The sequence below is a fragment of the Pseudopodoces humilis genome, chromosome 1 (genome assembly GCF_049639895.1).
Source record: "Pseudopodoces humilis isolate 2021_Gansu_Grassland_sample_001 chromosome 1, ASM4963989v1, whole genome shotgun sequence".
Lineage (NCBI taxonomy): Eukaryota > Metazoa > Chordata > Aves > Passeriformes > Paridae > Pseudopodoces > Pseudopodoces humilis.
Window position 1 is genome coordinate 94,703,366 of NC_142200.1, and position 18,261 is coordinate 94,721,626.

The 18,261-nt window shown below is 45.5% G+C and overlaps 2 protein-coding genes across 6 annotated transcripts in view; one reads left to right on the plus strand and one right to left on the minus strand.

The window, feature by feature from the left end:
• Window positions 1-10,904, plus strand: part of KCNG2 (potassium voltage-gated channel modifier subfamily G member 2) — a 52,890-nt gene extending 41,986 nt beyond the window's left edge. For all 4 annotated transcript variants that reach the window (XM_088056583.1, XM_005525336.3, XM_088056578.1 and 1 more), the window contains exon 3: window positions 8,601-10,904. In XM_088056583.1, coding sequence (XP_087912709.1) covers window positions 8,601-9,395 — 795 coding nt within the window. In that variant the 3' untranslated portion in view covers window positions 9,396-10,904. The remainder of the gene's footprint in view (window positions 1-8,600) is intronic.
• Window positions 10,905-14,729: 3,825 nt separating this feature from the next.
• SLC66A2 (solute carrier family 66 member 2) overlaps window positions 14,730-18,261 on the minus strand; it is a 64,403-nt gene continuing 60,871 nt past the window's right edge. For both annotated transcript variants that reach the window (XM_014254576.2, XM_005525237.3), the window contains one exon: window positions 14,730-17,470. In XM_014254576.2, coding sequence (XP_014110051.1) covers window positions 17,263-17,470 — 208 coding nt within the window. In that variant the 3' untranslated portion in view covers window positions 14,730-17,262. The remainder of the gene's footprint in view (window positions 17,471-18,261) is intronic.

Genomic DNA, 18,261 nt, shown 5'->3' on the forward strand with positions numbered 1-18,261 from the left:
GGAGAAAAATTTCTATTCATGTAAAACCAGGGGAAGAGGGGGACACTTGTCAGCAAAGACGCTCCTGGTGCTTCATTATTCTCTTGGGGAATTTTACTTTCAATTTCAGTGAAAAAGTGGGCCAAACCCAAGAAAAACATTCTGGAAATCTGGAAATAGAAAATTACAAGCTAATTTTAGTCAGAAATACTAAGAACATTGGTGTTTCTAAATTGAAACTGTTCTTTGGTGGACACCTTGTATTGGTGAAATCATCATTCCTTTTCCTGCCTTCCTGTCTCTGTTGGTGGCAGTGACTGATAACCAAATCCTCTGTGCTGAGCCTGAGGCCAGGCTGGGCAGGTCGTGCCTGGTCCAAGCACAGCGGGCTGTGCAGAAATCGTGGGCACACCTGCACCCTTGTGTGACCCATGGGTGTTTCCCACAGAGGGGTCAGCTGCAGGGCAAAGACAGGCAAGTCATATGGGCTGTGCTCTGTGAAATCCTGCCTTGAATGCCATGGGATTGAAGAATTTCAAATACAGCATCTTGTTTTCCTGGACCTGTGTCTTCCTGTGTAGCTTTTTGTCTTCAGACAGTTTCCCAATGGCACTGAATGGCTGTAAAATTGCCAAAGCATACCCCAGGTACAAAAGCAGTGTTTTGAGTTAAAATATTTGTTCAAGCAAATGGCAGTAAATCTATTCTTGTACATATAGATTGCAGTTCTCTAAATATTACAAACAGCTTGCTTATGTCTTACATTCATGCACAGACAAAAGCTGTGGACCAGCCAGGTGGGGACTTCAGACCCTGAGGGCCAACTCAAGCAGCACCAAGAGATCATTTCCTTTGCCAGCCAAACCTTATGGGCAGGCAGGACTTGGAGGGGTTCTCTGAGGTGCAGTTCCTTATGGGAACTACATCACACCACCAACCCTCAAAACTGAGAAGCTTCATGTTAAAGGTCTTCCCTGTTCTTGCAGGGGGTCTTTTTCAAAACTTCTTATGTCTTCTAGAGTCCAGGTTCTGAAAGCTGGTGTAGCTATCTCTTCTCTGGCCAGCACTGTCCTGTCAATTAGCAACGGGTTCCCTTTGCATGTAGCCAGCACAGACTGAGCATGTAAGGTCCGTTTCCTTCACCCTCCTACCTCCCCTGCTGGCTGCAGTTAATCAGCTGATGGTGTTGCCCTTCCCAGCCACTCCTGGACCACTTCTCCATAAAATGTTACGCAGGGTATATCGCTCCTCCTTATGTTATAGTATAGCCCCTCACTCGTGGGGTGTCAGAGTGGGAGACAGGAGCAGCTGGATACTGGAGCTCATATTGTCTCCTTAAGCTGCTCCCAGCCACGGTCACAGAGTCTGAGGAGCTTTAAGACATTGGATGTCTTGACACTTCCCCCAGCCTCTCTGGATGAGGTGCTGTGCTTGTTCCTGATAGGCCTCTGAAAATCAGGCAAGTTGACTGTGTTCTGTTTCATAGCTATTTCATGGTCTGTTTTATTCTTTCTGTGTTTCCTGCTTCTTGCTGATTTTAGGTTTTGGTTGCTTTCCATAAGGTAGAGCCAGAGAGCATTTTTTCCCTCTGACAAATACTGTTGCTTTTGGAGAAGTGTGTGCTAAAAATGGGAGCAGGGAGAGCTAGTTCAGAAGAAGGTATTAATGAGAGGGCATTTTGTGCATCTGTAGTGCTACTTTCTATTCTTCTCAACAACTCTACTGGGGCAAAAAGAGGGAGGAGAGTGGACCAAAGAATATATCTGCATGTGTCTGGGACAGTACACGAAGGAGGCAGGGAAATGGAAGAAAGCCTTAGGGTCACAGTAAGTCTTGCCTGGTAGGTAGGTGATTGAATCCCTTGTGTCTGTGTCTTTCTCCACAATTCAGATGTATATACCAAATCCATGCAGTCAGCTGTTAAGACATCTGTAGCATTTCCAGGGAAAAAGGTGTCAGTTTAACAGGTCACAAAGCTCAGTATTTGCATGGCTTAGGAAGCCAGGCCCTACTTAGAGTGTCTAATTTTGGTTGTACAGTTTGGGGCTGAGATGGCCCAAAGCAGCAGCTGCTTGTGGATGGGGCAGAGTAACTTAAGGAAGCACAGCTGGTTCCCTCTGCAGCCTCCTGGATCAGGAGTGCCATCCGTGTCTCCTGTCTCTTTAGTCTGCAAGAGTAGTCATTGGTAAAGTCCTCACGTGGTCTTCTCTTCCCTCTCATTGACTCCCAGACCCTTTTCCAAGATTTTCATGAACACAGCCATCTGGCTTCACAGTTATGGGTCAGAGGAGCAATTTGAGACAGATGAGAGGTACGTGCAGGTACCTCAGTAACCCTTGGCTGCATGGCTGCAAGTGAACAGCACAGCATGCAATTCCACAAGCTGATTAGACTCTGACTGGGTATTTTAGCACACCCTGCAGTTGCCTTCTAGCAGCTGCCATAGTCTTTTGGCATCTCCTTTGCTCCTGTTGGTGTTCCATGTTTATTTCCAGCTCCACTGGCAGGTTAAAAGTGGCAGGCTGAGGGGTCCTGAGAAGTGGTGATTTGGGGCTGTGCTGACTCAGGATCAAAGGAAATACAGAGGCATAAGCTGGTGTAGCTCCTGCCCACCTCCTTGCCCTTTCTCCTCAACAAAGACAGGTTGTAAAAGAGCTATCTTGTGTCCATAACAGGGCTGCACAAAGTTAGCAACAATCATCCCCTCAGAAGGCACAGGTTACCTTTGCTGGCAGCTGGGCTGAAGATGAAGCACGAACTAAGCGCGAGATATGGATCAAAGTGTGGATAGCAAGAAGCAGAGGACTCTTTCATGGCCCTTTGCTAACTTTAAAAACAGCAACTTTGACTTCATAGCCAGCCAGCTTTGAGGACAGGCTGTGCAGTTATCTGAATCATCTTTGTTCGGGAGCAGAAGGAAGTATTCGGAGCAGGCTGACTGCAAGTTCAGCCTGACCCCAGCGTTAATGGCAGAAGCACTGAGTTACAATCACTGTGACTGTGGGTGGTCAGAGCCAGGAGAGCTCCCTGTGCCCCAGAGGACAGGGTGGGATGCTGCCCTTCCAAGGTAGGTCACATCGCAGAAGTCGTGCGCTCAGTCCCTGCTGTGAAAATTATCTGGATGCTTTCACCAGAAAATCACTTTTCATCAGAAAATTGCCTTTCATCAGAAAGTGCCAGCGTGAGCAATACCTTTGAATTTTGTTATTGAGGCATGCTTCTGGGAATGTTGCTCTTTTGCTGGAATTTTTCTCAGGGTAGGCTTCTTCATTTTACAATGACAAGAGAGGGCAAATGACCCAATGCTCCAGGCGCTCCCACACTCTTGGGATGGAGCCAGATGCAAGCTTCCACCCTGCTCCCATAGGAGTAGAAGCTGGCTCTCTCCAAAGCCCAGCAAAGGCTCCAAGTGTTGGGCTGCTGAATAATTGGTAGTGGAGGTGTGTCTGTCCTCTGAGTCACCCTGCAGATGTTCATGGACACAGGTGGCTCAGCCTCCCACCCAAATCCAAGGGGAACACCCTAAGCCTCCGGACTGGGGACTGTAGGCAGACTTGTCAGCAGCCTCAGGGCTACAGGTTTCTTTGTCTGCAGGTCTCTTAACATGGATCTCTGATACCAAGATCTCGGTTGCATCAGAATTTCAAGTTCCACACTGTTGTTAAAAAAGAGTTTGATCTGATGTGCACAGAGAAACATTTGAAACGTGTGACCTGAAAGGTTCAAGTAACAAGGGGCAAGTGAACATGAACAAAAATATCATTTTAGAAATGTCATGATTTTTCAAGCTTATGTAAGTACTTTTGTATGCAATGCCTCTCATGTTGGGGTTTCTTTTTTTTCTTAACATATAGATTTGACAGTAAGGGAAATCTCACTATAGGGTCAAAGTGGGTTACATTGAAACTTCTTCCTTCAAAGTGCTGCGGAGCTGCTGACCTTACAAAAAAGTGCATGGAAAGCAACACAAGAACTGGGGCAGTTAGAGGTGATCTGGCTTTTGACATCTTCTAATGCAGAGGGATTAGAAGATGGTGTCAAAGCCTGCAAGAATCTAAGGAGGAGTCACAACTTCTTCTCAGGAGACCAGAGGACAAAGGCAGGGCCAAGAAGTCACACAACACACAGTGGAGAATTTTTCTGAGGTTCAGTACAGCGAAGTACAAATGAAATGGAACCTGTAAGTCAAATCAAAATGTTTCTGAAAGATGGGTGCCTCTTTTAGACAGGCCATACAGAACAATGAATACAGATGGATTTGAACTCCAGAGACACCATTTTTCCTTTTTGTAATTTTCCTCTTGCCAAAGAAACTTTTGGCAAAGAAAACATTTCTCCAGAAGAAAGATGCTGTGGTTGGCTTTTTGACAGCAAATTTCTATAGATCCTAATGAAGGAGACTCACTTAAATTTGACTGCACAGAATTACTCACCGATGCCTTTCTAACTTTCTTTCCTTGTGCCGTGTTGACATTAGTATATAGCCCCCAAATCCTGTGCAACTGCAGGTAATGTCCCACACTCAAGAAATTTCTGCAGGGAAAAAAACCCACCAAAACTAACAACTCACGGTTTGAAAGAAACAAATGGACACAGATAAATAAATATACACACTTTGTGAAGAACAGCTCTTTTCCCTGTGGTTCAATTTCATCAGTCTAAATATGAAAAAGTAGTGATAAAAATGTATCCATTAGATTCCAGGGTGAAGAAATTCTGTTACTTGGTATGAGGGCGAGCTGTTTTGCTTATAAAAAGTAAAAAGCAGTGTGTAGTTGTTAATGGACATGTTTATGGCCACAAGTTGCTATAGCTCGATCTTTTTTCAGAACATACAGATTTGATGAAGACCTATTTTGGGCAGGATGCCTTGTTCTGTTAGGACTTGTTTTTCTTGTATTCCAATGGCTGATTAATTCCTGTTTTTTTTTTTTTTTTTCCATCTGTGTGTGTGCCTTTCTGAGAATTTTTGCTTTGTTTTCTTGAACAGAAAAACCTCAAAAGCCCAAGCAGAATTACAGCATCCAGTCAGACTGGAACACATATTTAGAAGTTTTAGAAAGAAAAAAATTGCCTTTTTCTTCTTTTTTAACCAATGCTGTTGTCAAGCAGGAAAAAAAACAGCAAGGAAAAGCAGCTGCAACTGAAAGAAATGAAGTGCAAAGAGCATGAAATACAATTTTGCATTGCTGTTTTTGGTGATATGTGGGGATAATAATAGATCACACCTAGACTATATTAAAACATGGTCCAAGGGATAGGAAGACATTTAATTAGTGGAGAAAAGAGACCTCTGGCAGGTTGATTGACACACAGATCTGTTTTCTAAAAGCATGTTCAGACCCTCTTATTCTTAGGACAGCCTTTGGACAGGGCCTGGCTTGTTCAGATTGTGGTAGGTTAATAAGGATACTGAGCAAGTTGCTGGAGATAATTATGCATTAGCTGGAAGGGGGGGATTGTTTCATCCTGTTGAAGTGAACTCTGTGTAGTAGAACATCACTCCACTGTACTGAAAGTAAACATTTTGACTTTCATATTATTTGTCAGCTGTGGAGAGTGGGAAAAATGGAAGAAAGCCAGGGCCCAGCATCGGCTCTGGATAGAGGAAATTTTGGCTCCTCATTATCTTGATGGGAAAAGATGCAGCTTGGTTCTGCAGTGTTGGATTATCTGAGCTCCATATTCCACCAAGCTTCTTGAGCTTGGCTGAGCAAAGGCTGCCAGGCTGCTCCTGCACTTGTGTTTGGGATGTTGTTCTGCAGGAAGATTGAAGACATAAATAGCAGGGCTTTGGGTCTGTGAACCTACACAGGACTGACATGTCAGAGGTGTGGGAGAGCAAACAGAGTCTTCCAAAAGCCATCTTTCCTGGCAGCCCGTTAGTGAGGAACAGCCTTCACTCCTGTTTTCTCCTGCACCAAAACTCACACACAGAAGCACTTTGGAGAGGCTCCTTTCCATACGCAGCTAATAGAAAGTGCTGGCGGAATTAGGTGCCAAATTAGCTATTAATCACCTTAGTGACTTTGTAGGTTTGTTTTAAGGCTAAATTCTCCATAGGCTTTACTGACTTCCCTAAAACTTTTAGTGGCTTGAGAAGTCTATACATGTTCATCAGAATCCAGAACACTTCCTGCCAGACCTTGCCTTAAGGCAAGGTGTATCTGAGTTTCCAAGTAATGATGCACCTGCCAGAGAAAGCAAATTTGCACATTTGGATATTTATCTTGTCAGTGCTGTTGTTTTGCTCAAGACATAGCTATTCTTCTCTGAGTTGTCATCCTAACACCTCAATCTGATCCTTTTGAACACCTGCAAGGTTAGGATGAAGAGCCATTGCCCTTAGGTGGGAGATCAAGCACATCCTGATGAGAGATTCCCAGGCAGCAGAGCTCTGAGACAATATTGGTCTGAGGGCTGGTTTCTGGGTCATAAGGAGAGAAATTACAGTGGTACAGGCAGAGTCCTTCCACTGACTTTGTGAGCTTTGTCTCTGGCTCACAGAGGCAGATTTGTATTGTGGCGTGGAAGCATTTTGATTCTGTATTTGATAGGAGAGCCTGACAGCATAATTATGCTGTGATAGGAGGAAAGCTCCTAGAAACAAAATCTTGTATCCTATGTATTATGATTGTGACAAAAATACTTACTTATGACCAAATTAGTTTGGTGAGGCAGATATAAATTAAGCTCCTTCTAGTGTTCACACATATCAAAATTTGGAATTTAAAGACAGGCCATCTGAGCTACTATACTGGTAAAATAAGATTATCATTCCTCCCTGCAATATGCTTAAAATCTTGACAGTAATGGGACAAGTAATTTTTCTCTCCATATCAGCATGACCCCCTGGGAAACAGTAGGAGGTACATCATGTGCCAATTGAGAGTGGAATATAAAACAAAAATCTATAAACACAAGGCATTACCATTTTTTTATTGTGGTTACTACAAGGACCATAAATGCTGGCTCTGAGGATTCCTTTTCACATCTGTTTTTCTCGTTGACATCTCTTCAGTTATTGTCTCAATCTCCTTTTAAGTGTAAGATGTGCAGGGTGCCTCAGCATTTTGGTTATCATATTGAGGTAACCCAAGGCTTTGCATTCAGTGTGAGGACACTGCTGGCAGTGCAACATCCCTTGAAACATATCCAGTCCCACCACATTTTGGGAAAGGCTGCACTTAGTGAAGAGGGCAAATGCCTCATCAGTCTTTTGCTGCTTTCTTTCCAAACAGGGAAAAAACCTGTGCATACACACTTCAAGAGGGATGAAGTTAGGATGTGGTGCTGTGCATTAAAAATTTCCTTGGCTCGCTGGAGCAAAAGACTCCTGTGGCTGAGTATGTGGGCAGAACTGTTAATACATGTGCCAGGTTCTCAGCTTCTCCAGTGGTGAAATGGGGACCAGCTTGACACAGCCTCACCATTCTCAACTGATGTTTTATTGTTATAATTTGGCATAGGCAAGTAAAATAAGGTTGGGCATTGGGACCTAATACCTGCTGCATCCAGTGGGAGCCACACACCCCACGAGCCTGGATGGACTCCTTACAACAAACTGTTTCACAAACTGCTCAAACTGGCACACTGAATAAATATACACTTCCCTTAAATGAGTATACACTTGCTTTCCACACAAAGCCCCCAGAGCATTCACACTTTTCTATGAGCATTTACAGAGGAAACAGCACTAGCCCTATAATTGTCCACATCAAAATCTGTTTATTTAGTGAAGTTGTTTATTATTCAGCTGGAGGTACCAGGAGTGATATAGCAGAGAATTGCCACAGTATTAACAACCCAGGAGTGGCCATCACCACCAGCATTATTGTTTATTGCCTTTCCTGTGCACTGAGGCTGACTTGTTTACAAGCATAGTAACTAAAGAGCCAGAGCTCTCTTTATTTGCCACCAAGTGAGCCTGCAGGGAAGAGCAGGGGAAGAAAGCTTGGAGAAGGCATTGTGGTCACTAGTTGTTACAGGTGCAGTAACTAAAAACACTTGTCTCTCCATACCCTGCTCTATCCTGTGGTATTTTTTCTGTAAGACATGCCTTCATTTCTCAGTACTTTATATAAGCTTTTGACTGTAGGGGTAGTATGTTAATAAATGTTCACTGGAATATAAAATATGTACTTGTATTTAGTGAATAATAGATTATAGATCCAAGCATATCACTTAAAATGCTGTAGGTGTTTATGAGCTATTAGTAGGCAATTTATTATTGATCAAGAAGGGAAGGAAGGATCACAATTTTATTACAATCCATGAATCCTGTATTAATCCTTTTTAAAAGGTGTTCAAGTCTTGGTTAAAAATGGAGTGTGAGCCACTGGCCCTTTAGCAGTAGGCTCTCTGCCTGACAGTTGATAAGATCACACCAGGTTCTCAGCAGCTTTGGGACACTCCAGAGCACTGCTGACCTTTCCCACACTCAAACATGTATCCTCTGGTTTTAGTACCTCTCAGAAGCCATGATTTTGCTTTGGTACATCACGATTTGTATCAATTCCACGTGGTGCTTCCCTTTAAGAACTGACACTCTCTTTGTTTCACTCCCTGGCTAAATCTGCTTCTCCCCTCTTTTATGTGTCTCCCGCTCCTCTTCTCTGCAGGGTGAATGCTCACAAAAGTGCTACGACATCTTTGTGCTGGAGACGGTGTGTGTGGCGTGGTTTTCCTTTGAGTTCCTGCTGCGATCCATCCAGGCAGAAAACAAGTGTGCTTTCCTGAAAACCCCGCTCAACATCATCGACATCCTGGCCATTCTGCCTTTCTACGTCTCTCTCATTGTGGATGTGGTTTCCACAAAAAACAGCAGCAAGCCTGGCGGGGGAGCTGGGAACAAGTACCTGGAGCGCGTGGGGCTGGTGCTGCGCTTCCTGCGGGCGCTGCGCATCCTGTACGTGATGAGGCTGGCGCGGCACTCGCTGGGGCTGCAGACGCTGGGGCTCACCGTGCGCCGCTGCACGCGCGAGTTCGGGCTGCTCCTGCTCTTCCTCTGTGTCGCCATGGCCCTCTTCTCGCCGCTGGTCTACTTGGCTGAGAGCGAACTGGGAGCCAAGCAAGAGTTCACCAGCGTCCCCACCAGCTACTGGTGGGCTGTGATCTCCATGACAACTGTTGGCTACGGGGACATGGTGCCCCGTAGCATCCCCGGACAGGTGGTAGCCCTGAGCAGTATCTTGAGTGGGATTTTGCTGATGGCTTTCCCAGTCACGTCCATCTTTCATACCTTTTCCCGTTCCTACAGCGAGCTGAAGGAGCAGCAGCAGCGAGTAGCCAGCAGGCAGGTGCGCCAGTGGCAAGAGAACACTGAGTTCTCAGGTGGTGACAGTACAAGGGGGCTCAGTGCCACATTCCCACCAAGTGCTGGTGAGCAGGAGGGTCTGCCCTTGGCAGGCCAGTAAGCCAAGAGAAGTTCTTGACCCTGAAGACCTGAGGATATACATTGGCAGCACAAGATGCAGTGGACAGGGGAGGTCAGTTCTGCAAGAATACCTTGAACTGCATAAATGAGGGGCAGACACACGCAAGGTTTCTCCAAAGACCAACTTCTGATCTTAAGGGACCTCTGAAAAGTACCCCTAGAAATTCTACCAAGTCTACAGCTCTGCTCCATTGCTTTTCTTAGAGCTTTTCTATCGAGCAAGTATTTTTGGGTACGCCCAAGGAGCAGCCATTGAACACAGCCAGCCAGCAGAATGTAATGTGAAGCACAGCCTGTGCCAGGTGCCGTATGGCAGAGCAACCAGCGTGCCACCTCGTCCCTACCCTGCTCAGTGGCACTCCCTGGGCGAGGGGCTGCTCAAGGGGCTCCCCGTGCTGCAACGCCCCACAGCATGTTTGTTTTGGCAGCACCACCAAGGAACACAACCTCAGATAAGCCAAGGGGCGAGGGCAAGAGAAGGGCAGAAGCAGCCCTTCAGCTTTACCAGGGGCTTGCTTTTGTCTTCTACAGATGAGGCAGCACAGCCAGCTCTGAATTGTGTGTGACCAGTTTGCATTATTTAGTGGAGATGCATATTTACCATCCTAAGCTTTGTATCTTTGTCCCATGGCAGAAATATACATACAAAAAATCTTCCTGACTATGGTACTGATTAACCTGTTTTTTTTTCCTTTGCTAACAGTCAAACATAAAAAATACCATTACAAATGATGATGTTTCTCCACTTTCTGTTAACTATTTCCATCTCTCATGTATTGAGAAATGTGTTTAACAGGCCACTGAACCAGTCTGAACTACATGTAGCTGAAGAAGGCGAGGGTGATGTTAAACCAGCTGGTGATGTTAAGCCACCAGTTCCTCAGTGGTGGTGGCTGCACCGAGTGCAGTCACATGCAAACAGGAGTAGGGGAGCAGTACAGACCCGGTGAAGCCAGCGATACACCTTCAGTGGGCTCTGGCCTGAGCTGCAGTGCAGCAGCTGTGCTCTGTGTTAGGAGTAGCCTTTTGGTTTTGACCTCCTGCTAAGAAAAATACAATCCTGTCATTAGAACAAGTGTTCTGGCTCTTCCTGATTTTCCAAGGATTTAAGTCAGTTTAAAGGGAAAATGAATCATATGGTGACATCTGCATGTTTGCTTATTGATGCCAGCCCCATGCATGAGCTTTCCAGCCCCCACCCTGGAGGAGCTGTGTCCAAGTCAGGATGCTGTGTGGGTCTTTCCATGCTCCTACAGGTGGGATGTGATCAGGGAATGGAGGGAGAAGGAACCCAACAGTCTCCTGTACCTACACTCCTGTTTGTACTAAAGCCATGCAGTGTCACCCTCCATATCCTCCACCCACCAGGAAGGGAACAAAACCTGATATATTGAAGATGGGATTTGTCTGGTGTGTTGCTTTTTTGTTGTTGGGAATTTTTTGCCTCAGAATATGTTGTAAAACCAATCCTACATTAGCAAACTGTTGTATTAAACCATTCCTTATAGGAATGAAGCAAGGGAAATGGAAAAGTAACATTTTATTTTAATAAATTTTAAAAGCTTTGTGGCTGACTCTGCGTCTGGTGATTTGGGTGTGGGGGGAGGTGGTGTTTCCCCATGCTGATGTGACATAACACTTGTTACTTGCTGCTGAGCACTGCAGGAGATGGAGGCAGCAAAACTGAGCCCCCCCTACTGTGCAGGATGCACCTGGGTCAGCAAAGCCCCAGCTGTATTGAACTGCAGGCAAACCACACACAGGTGCCCATCCTTCATGGTCCAGCAGCACTGGGAACACAGCTGCTCCTTGTGCTGGAGAGGAGGGCCAAGGGCTGGTGGCTGGGCTGACTCAGACTCTCAGCAAAGCAAGGCCAGCCAGCACTGGGTTGCTATGACTCATGAAAGATTTTGGTTTTTTTATTCCCGGTGCGGGCATTTCTTTCATTAAGGATTATTAAGGTCTGACATCAGGGATGCAGCTTTGCAGCCAGCTTATTGCAAACCAGCAAAGGGAGCAGTGGTGGGGGGACAGTGTGGCCTGGTGCTGAGGGGCAGCACTGCATCTTCTGGTGGCATTCAGATGCTCAGTCTTAAGGTGGCACCCGACAGACTCACTAGGTGGACTCACAAGTTCACTGCTCATGGTGATTTGGTTCATGCACACCAGGTGTGTTTCATGCTCCTTCTCCAGTGTGAATGAAGTGACCACGGCTAGTGCACATGGAGGGTGCAGGATGCATGTCCTCAAGGTAGTGAAACCCAACAAACTGAAAGCACCCTTACCTTACTACTAGAAAAGCCATGTTGGAGTGGACATTCTTGCAGAATGAAGTTTCACACTTGCAGTGCTAGCAAATAACCATGAATCAATGCAGCTTTTGCCCTTGCAGCATGACAAAAACAGTGCTGGGACAGCAAACTGCAGCTCAGCAGCTGTGTAGAAAAAGACTGATGACACACACTGTATTATTGCTGTTCTCCATCAAGTTGCTATTGTCCTACAACAGTGAGTTCTTTGTATTTTTCAAAAGGCACATAATTAATTCCAGCACGCACAGAGTTTTAATAAAGTGACAAAACCCACTCATTATGTCTCCTAGTCAAAGCCTGTATTTTAATAAAGTTTCATTTCATCTATTGGGATGACAGATGAGGAAACAAATATAAACCAGGAACCTTTTAAACAAATTATTTTTGGAAGCTTCATAAAGTTGTGATGTGCACATTGCCAGACATAAAAGACACTCGGAGGAGAAAAAATTTCACCCAGGGCAGCTGTTGTTATGGGTGATGCTTATTACTTTTGATCAGCTGTGGGAGAATGTTGGTTTTGTTGTGTATGGTGGTTGGGTTTTTTTGACACACCACACAGATGATTTTAAGGCCATTTATCTCTAACTATAATATAAATGCCACACTGCTGACTGCAGGCACACCAGTGCCAGCAGGTAGTTATACCTGTTTCTTTGAACAACTAAGTGCTTCCCAGTCGTAGCACACTAGCTTTGCCTCAAGGAAAAAGAAAAAAAAGGAAACAAATATTCCTCTCTCTCATATGGGACAAAGATTTCAAATGTGAGCAAAGCCACCTCTTCTACATGTCAACCATGCTGGCAGCACGTGTGGATCTGGACCTACAAATTTTGGCAGCTGGCAACACTAGTCATGAAAACCATAACTCAGGAGAGTTAAGGATGTGTTAACTGGTAAAGGGACAGAGTTGATGGGAACATCATGAAGTCAAACACAACTTCAGCTCATACAGCGCATGTGCACAGCCACCTCCTACCACACAGCAGCCTCAGTTAAGAAAAAGCAATAATGCAAAGAAAAATGTGATGCTGGTGTCATCTCAACTGTAAACGGGACAGAGGCTGCTGTCCCACACTGCTGAGGCCAGAACAGGCACAGGCTATGGCATCCTCACAGCGGATGCTTCAGGGGGCATAGCATCCTTGGCCTTCCCTTTGCACCTACAAAGCACAGCCCTAGAGGACTGTGAAGCCTTGGCATGGAAGAGGACAGAGGCACGTGGAAGGGGTGATGGGTAGAGAAATCCAGCGTGGTGCTGCTGGCCCATCTGTGGCTGAGCAAAGCCCCTCACTCTCAGCTAGCACCTACCAGAGCCAAGTGCACGTAAGCCGGGACACGGAAGGGCAAGAGGGGGGGTCTGAAATGCTGTGTTTGCTGTCGGTGCATTTCTAGATGCTGACATCCACTTGGGACTGGCTGCTTTACAAGGCTGTTTACAGGAAGACCTGCCCCTGCCCCGGGGTGAACCTCACATTATGTTCTAGTTCCTGTCTTTTAATTACTGCTGTTGGCACAGGTATCCAGGCAATGTTTTATTTATTGGCACACTGTTGACTTACATATTGATGTCTTCTTTCTTACAGAAAGCCTCCAACAAAGCTACGATTGTCAGTCAGGTCCTTGAAGTCTGCTTGGCCCTCGAGCCTAAGGATCACAATCACATTTAACAAACAGATCATGTGGGCCAATTTTTGCTTAATACCCAGTACCAAATGTGAGCTTTATTTTATGTCTTAGAATGTTTTTAATTGCACCTAACTGCAATTAAACATCTAACTAACTGCAATCTCAAACATCTAACCATGACATTTCTCCCTCCCTGGAGCCGAAGTGCAGACCACTGCCTGCCATGCACAGCAGAGGGAGAGATTTGCCCTGAGGGAGGCCTGGTGCAGCACTGCATCAGCCAGCAGGGCCAGGCTGCTGCCCTGGCTGCTGCAGCACCCAGAGATGGGTTTCCCCATTGTTTCTTTTGGGGCCAGCCCCACCACTGCTTTCCCCTCAGTGAATGCCAAAGCAGCAGCCAGTAACACCAGCACTGTCTGGGAGAGAAGGTGCAGGCACTGCAAGTGTTGAGCAGGCTTGACTGCTCTAAGAACTGCTTGGGTCTCCACTGCCAGCAGACTGCAACAAAGCAGGCAGGGTTTCCTCCCTGCCCTCACATCCCTCCTCCTTCCCCCCCACTTCACTGGTTTACCTATCTTTACCTTCATGTTTTTGTTTTCCTTCTTTCCCTTCCCTTCAGGAATATCACCCTTCAGCCCTTTATTTGAGCAAGCTCAGTCTCCCCCACATCTCTCCTCCCGCCCTTCCCAACCCTCTCTCCTATGCCTCTAGCCCTCCCTCCTCCCCAGCTCCCCTTCTGCAGCTCCTGCAGTCATTGCACAGACCAGTACCAAACCACCTCTCCATGCCAGAGCAGCCCAACATCCTGGATCAGCAGCCTGGCAGGATCCAGGAGGTGCATAGCGGCTTCAACGCTGCTCCAGAACAGTCTTGGCTTATTTTCCCATCCAGAATGAACAGGGAGGGTGGCCAAGACTTCTCTTGGGGCAGCAGTTGGCCATGAGATGACAGACTCGGTGTTCTTCTGTGCAGAGGCTGCCAAGAGCACATCCCTCATCTGTGTCCCATCTTCAACCTCATTCTGCAGTCTGCACAACTGACAGTTCTTTTAAAGCTACATAATAATCTGTTAGTAATTTGTTTTTTACTGTGAGCTTTGCAAACACAAATAACTTCTGTGGTCTCAATGGTTAAGTTTACACTGGTATGCATGGAAGAGCAGGGGACAGAAATCCAGAATCCCTGCTGTGCATCATGACTTCAGGACAATTTATGCCTTGTGCTTACTCACTCATCAGAAGGAAAAACCACACTAGTTATTCATATCAACAATGCTCCTGACAAGATGATTAATAGTAAGAGTTAAGAAGCACACATTTTGTACCTGAACAAAACAAAGCAACACAGCATTTTATATATAATAGGTAATTTTTATTAAAAAAAAAACATTGCAACTGACAGAAAAAATAAAGTCCATTAAATGTGCCATACATTCAAAGAGATGTATTTAAAGTAAGCGATTTCTTACTCTCTGAGGTGATCATTGAAACAGATACTTCCTGACAATCAGAGAACAAAACAAAAGTTCTGTAACACTTTGTCCCTAAAGTACCTTGCAAGAAGTTCTAGAGTTCCTGGCCAAGAGTCATACTTGCTAAATGCCACATACAGAAGATGATTTGGACGTGGTTTCACTGGCTTCTCTTCCAGCATTTGCTGCTCTGGTGTAAATGAGACTGGTCTGCAGAGCTCGCTGGTTTAGGTACAGATGACAGACTCAAGAATCCACCCAAGGAAGAATTCCAAAAGGAAAAAAACAGAAATTGTTTTATCCTCAGTAATATCTGTAGTTCAAAGCCAAAGAGGTGGCCAAAAGTGTGCACTCCCAGGTGAAGCTATAACATACAAAAAAGTATGTTTCTTACGAACCATTAATTTCTTACATCCCTCTTTTGCAGAGTATTAGAAAAAGACCACCAAATACAAAAATCTTACCATTACAAGTTATTAAAAAAAAACCCCTTCAGACCATTAAAACACACAAGAAAGTGTTTGTTTTCAAACAGTAGAAATACAATCCTCATTAAAGCAGCATACCGGAGAAGCCAGTTGTTAAGTTTTCAATTAAAAAAGACAAAAGCCCAGATGTTCTTGTAACACAACCAGAACATTGGAGAAAAGAGGAACAAAACATTCACAGTCTGCCATGCTGAGTACATTGTCTTTGTAAGGTCACTTCAGGCCTAGAAGGGTATGGTATCGAACAAAGAGCATGGAGTCAGTGCCTGGGTACAGTGTGATTCCTGTCCACTGCACAGTCTGCCACCAATGAAGACAGTCCAGACTCAAATCATGAGGTTCCCAAAGAAAGTGTGGTAAAGGTCTGATTTACACACTGAAGTTATCAAGCCTCAGACTTGCTGCCACTGCTAAGAAAACATAAGCTCTTGGGCTATTCTTAGAGAAAAAAATTATTCTGAAAAATCTGTTGTCCACCTTGCCTGAGGCCAGACAGGACTCACGCAGCAGACGGAGAAAGCCATATGAAGGAAGCAGCACAGGCATAGCTGTTCCTGGGACCAAGGGCCTTGCTACGGCCTCCTCACATCACCTGGGACAGTTTCATGACAGCAGTGTCACAAAAGGAGCCCAGGGGCTTGGTCACAGCCCCCAGGGGTCCACACCACCAGCACCTGCACATCACAGACAGAGCACAGTGACCTATGCTGGCTAATAGCCTTTAGAGACAACATCTACATAAACTGCTTTTTCAGCTTTCTCATTCCCTCTCAGTACAAGGTGCTGAGTCTTCTAAAAGAGAAGAATCTCTTCTTTAAGTGCCTAAAAGTTCACAACAGTTAAAGGAAAACATGGACTCCTTCCTTGTTGGGCCAATGCAGGAAACACACCAAAACATAAACAGGTTTGGCATTGAACAATGAACACAAATCTCAGCCTCCACAAATCAAGCTGTCAGATGCTGGTCCTACTCCAGGGGATACAGCTTTTTCTCTGTCTCAAACTTCTTCATCTCTGTGACAATGAAAGTGGACCTGCTTCTATCTTTGTGGCTCAATCACCATCTATAAATACTTGCCTGGCAACACTGTCAACACTCATCTGCTGGCCCCTTGGTTTGGGAAAGACACCCTACAGCCCAGCTCTGTCCTGTGCACAGCTGCAGGGGCAGTGCTGCTCCCCCAGGTGCAGGGCAGGCTATTCCCACACCCCATAGTTTCAAAGCATGACCAGCTAAGTTCCCTACAGTCTCCTGCTGGCTCCTCCTTTTACCTGGACGCCTGACTGGCTGTGCCAGCTCTAAATGCGACTCCAGCACCATCAGACCCCCTCCATCATCTCCTCCATGTGTCCTCCTGCAGCGGGGATGAACACCTGCTCACTTTTAGCTTTAGAGCATCTGTGGCTGCTCACTGCTTTGCAGGGCCTCCCACCCCCACCTTCTCTCACCAGACACCCTTATAGAGAAAAGAGAAAGCTCCTGGATTTGCTCTTCAATACTTCTTCCTCCATCATGGAGATACTGAATGCTAGTAATATGCCACAAACTTCCCGCCAATATACAGACTTTATATTATATAAATAGGTAGAGGTTTCTGACAAAATATCCTATAATTTCTGTGGTGTAACATTTTTAAATAGCATTAAAAACACAAACCATCCAGCCCTTGTGATTAAATATACAAACATTTGTGAAGTAATAAGGCTCATAGGTACATATGCAAAAATAAAGTGCCCCTCCCCCCACCAAGAAACAGTTCTGTACAGCTAAGTCTGAAAACAGAGGAAGTTATGTAACCCAGAACCTCCCGAGCTGGATGTGCAGCCGTATTTTCCATCCTTGCTCTCATTTCTGCTTTCAACTTGGCAACACAGGAGTATTTACAAGTGGAAGAAGAGATGCCATGGCTGACTCCACTGACCTGGCAGCCTGCATAGCCAAGTTCTTCACAGGGCCTTGGTGCTGGCTGGGTGTGCAGTGTGGGACACGGGCTTCTGGGGGTAGTGGCTGTACAAGTAAACCTGCAACAGGATAGCGATGTCCACAAATACCTGCAGGAGTCCACAGATGGAGAACTGGAAAGGGGCCTGATTCAGGATGAAGTAAACAGTCTTGAACGTGTCCCCACTGGTCCACATGAGCACCATCTTGATGCTAAAAGACAGAAAAAAGGGAAGAGTAATTACTGAGTAGAACTTAGCTTTGGATGAGATCTGCTGTGCCAGAGGATCCCACCTACTGCAGCTAGGATTTATACCCAACGGTGGGTTGGGACTCCCCTTGACAGGGGCAGACAGCATGCCCAGTTGAGACAGGCAGCACTGTACTTGGAAAAGAGGATCAAATTCTCTGCTCCACAAACTGCAGGACTCTTATCTCAGCAATTACAGCTCCAAATACCTGTGGCTATGAAGGTATCCAACATTTTAAAATATCCAGCTAGAATATTTGCCTCAGTGGTGCTCTGTAAACATGACTGCCACATGCTGACAGCATTGACCATAAACTGAAGTAGAACAGCGCATGGAAAAGAACAGCAATTCATCCCAGCAGGTACTTCTTGTGTGTGCCATTCTGTGCTCATGCAAAGCAAAGTAACACACAGATTGCTCTCTCATGCATGCACACGTTTAGCATCTGCTGAAACAAACAAAATAGATAGAAGAAACCACTCCTTACTGCAGAAAATGCGTAACCAAAGAAAGCAGACAGACAGATTGTCCAGTAATACAGAAAGAGGAGAAATTACATGCCTGCAGCTGTTACTGGAAGAACAGCAGTAGGGATTTTTATCAAGGACACAGATCAAGAGCAATGCTCAGAGTTCCTTTTAATAACCAAACTTGCTTTCATCTTGTTCTTCTGCTAAGCATTCCCTGTCCTGTAGTCCAGCTCCTGCTCCCCCACATCAGGAGAAACTCTGAGGAATAGAAGCAAGTTCTTCA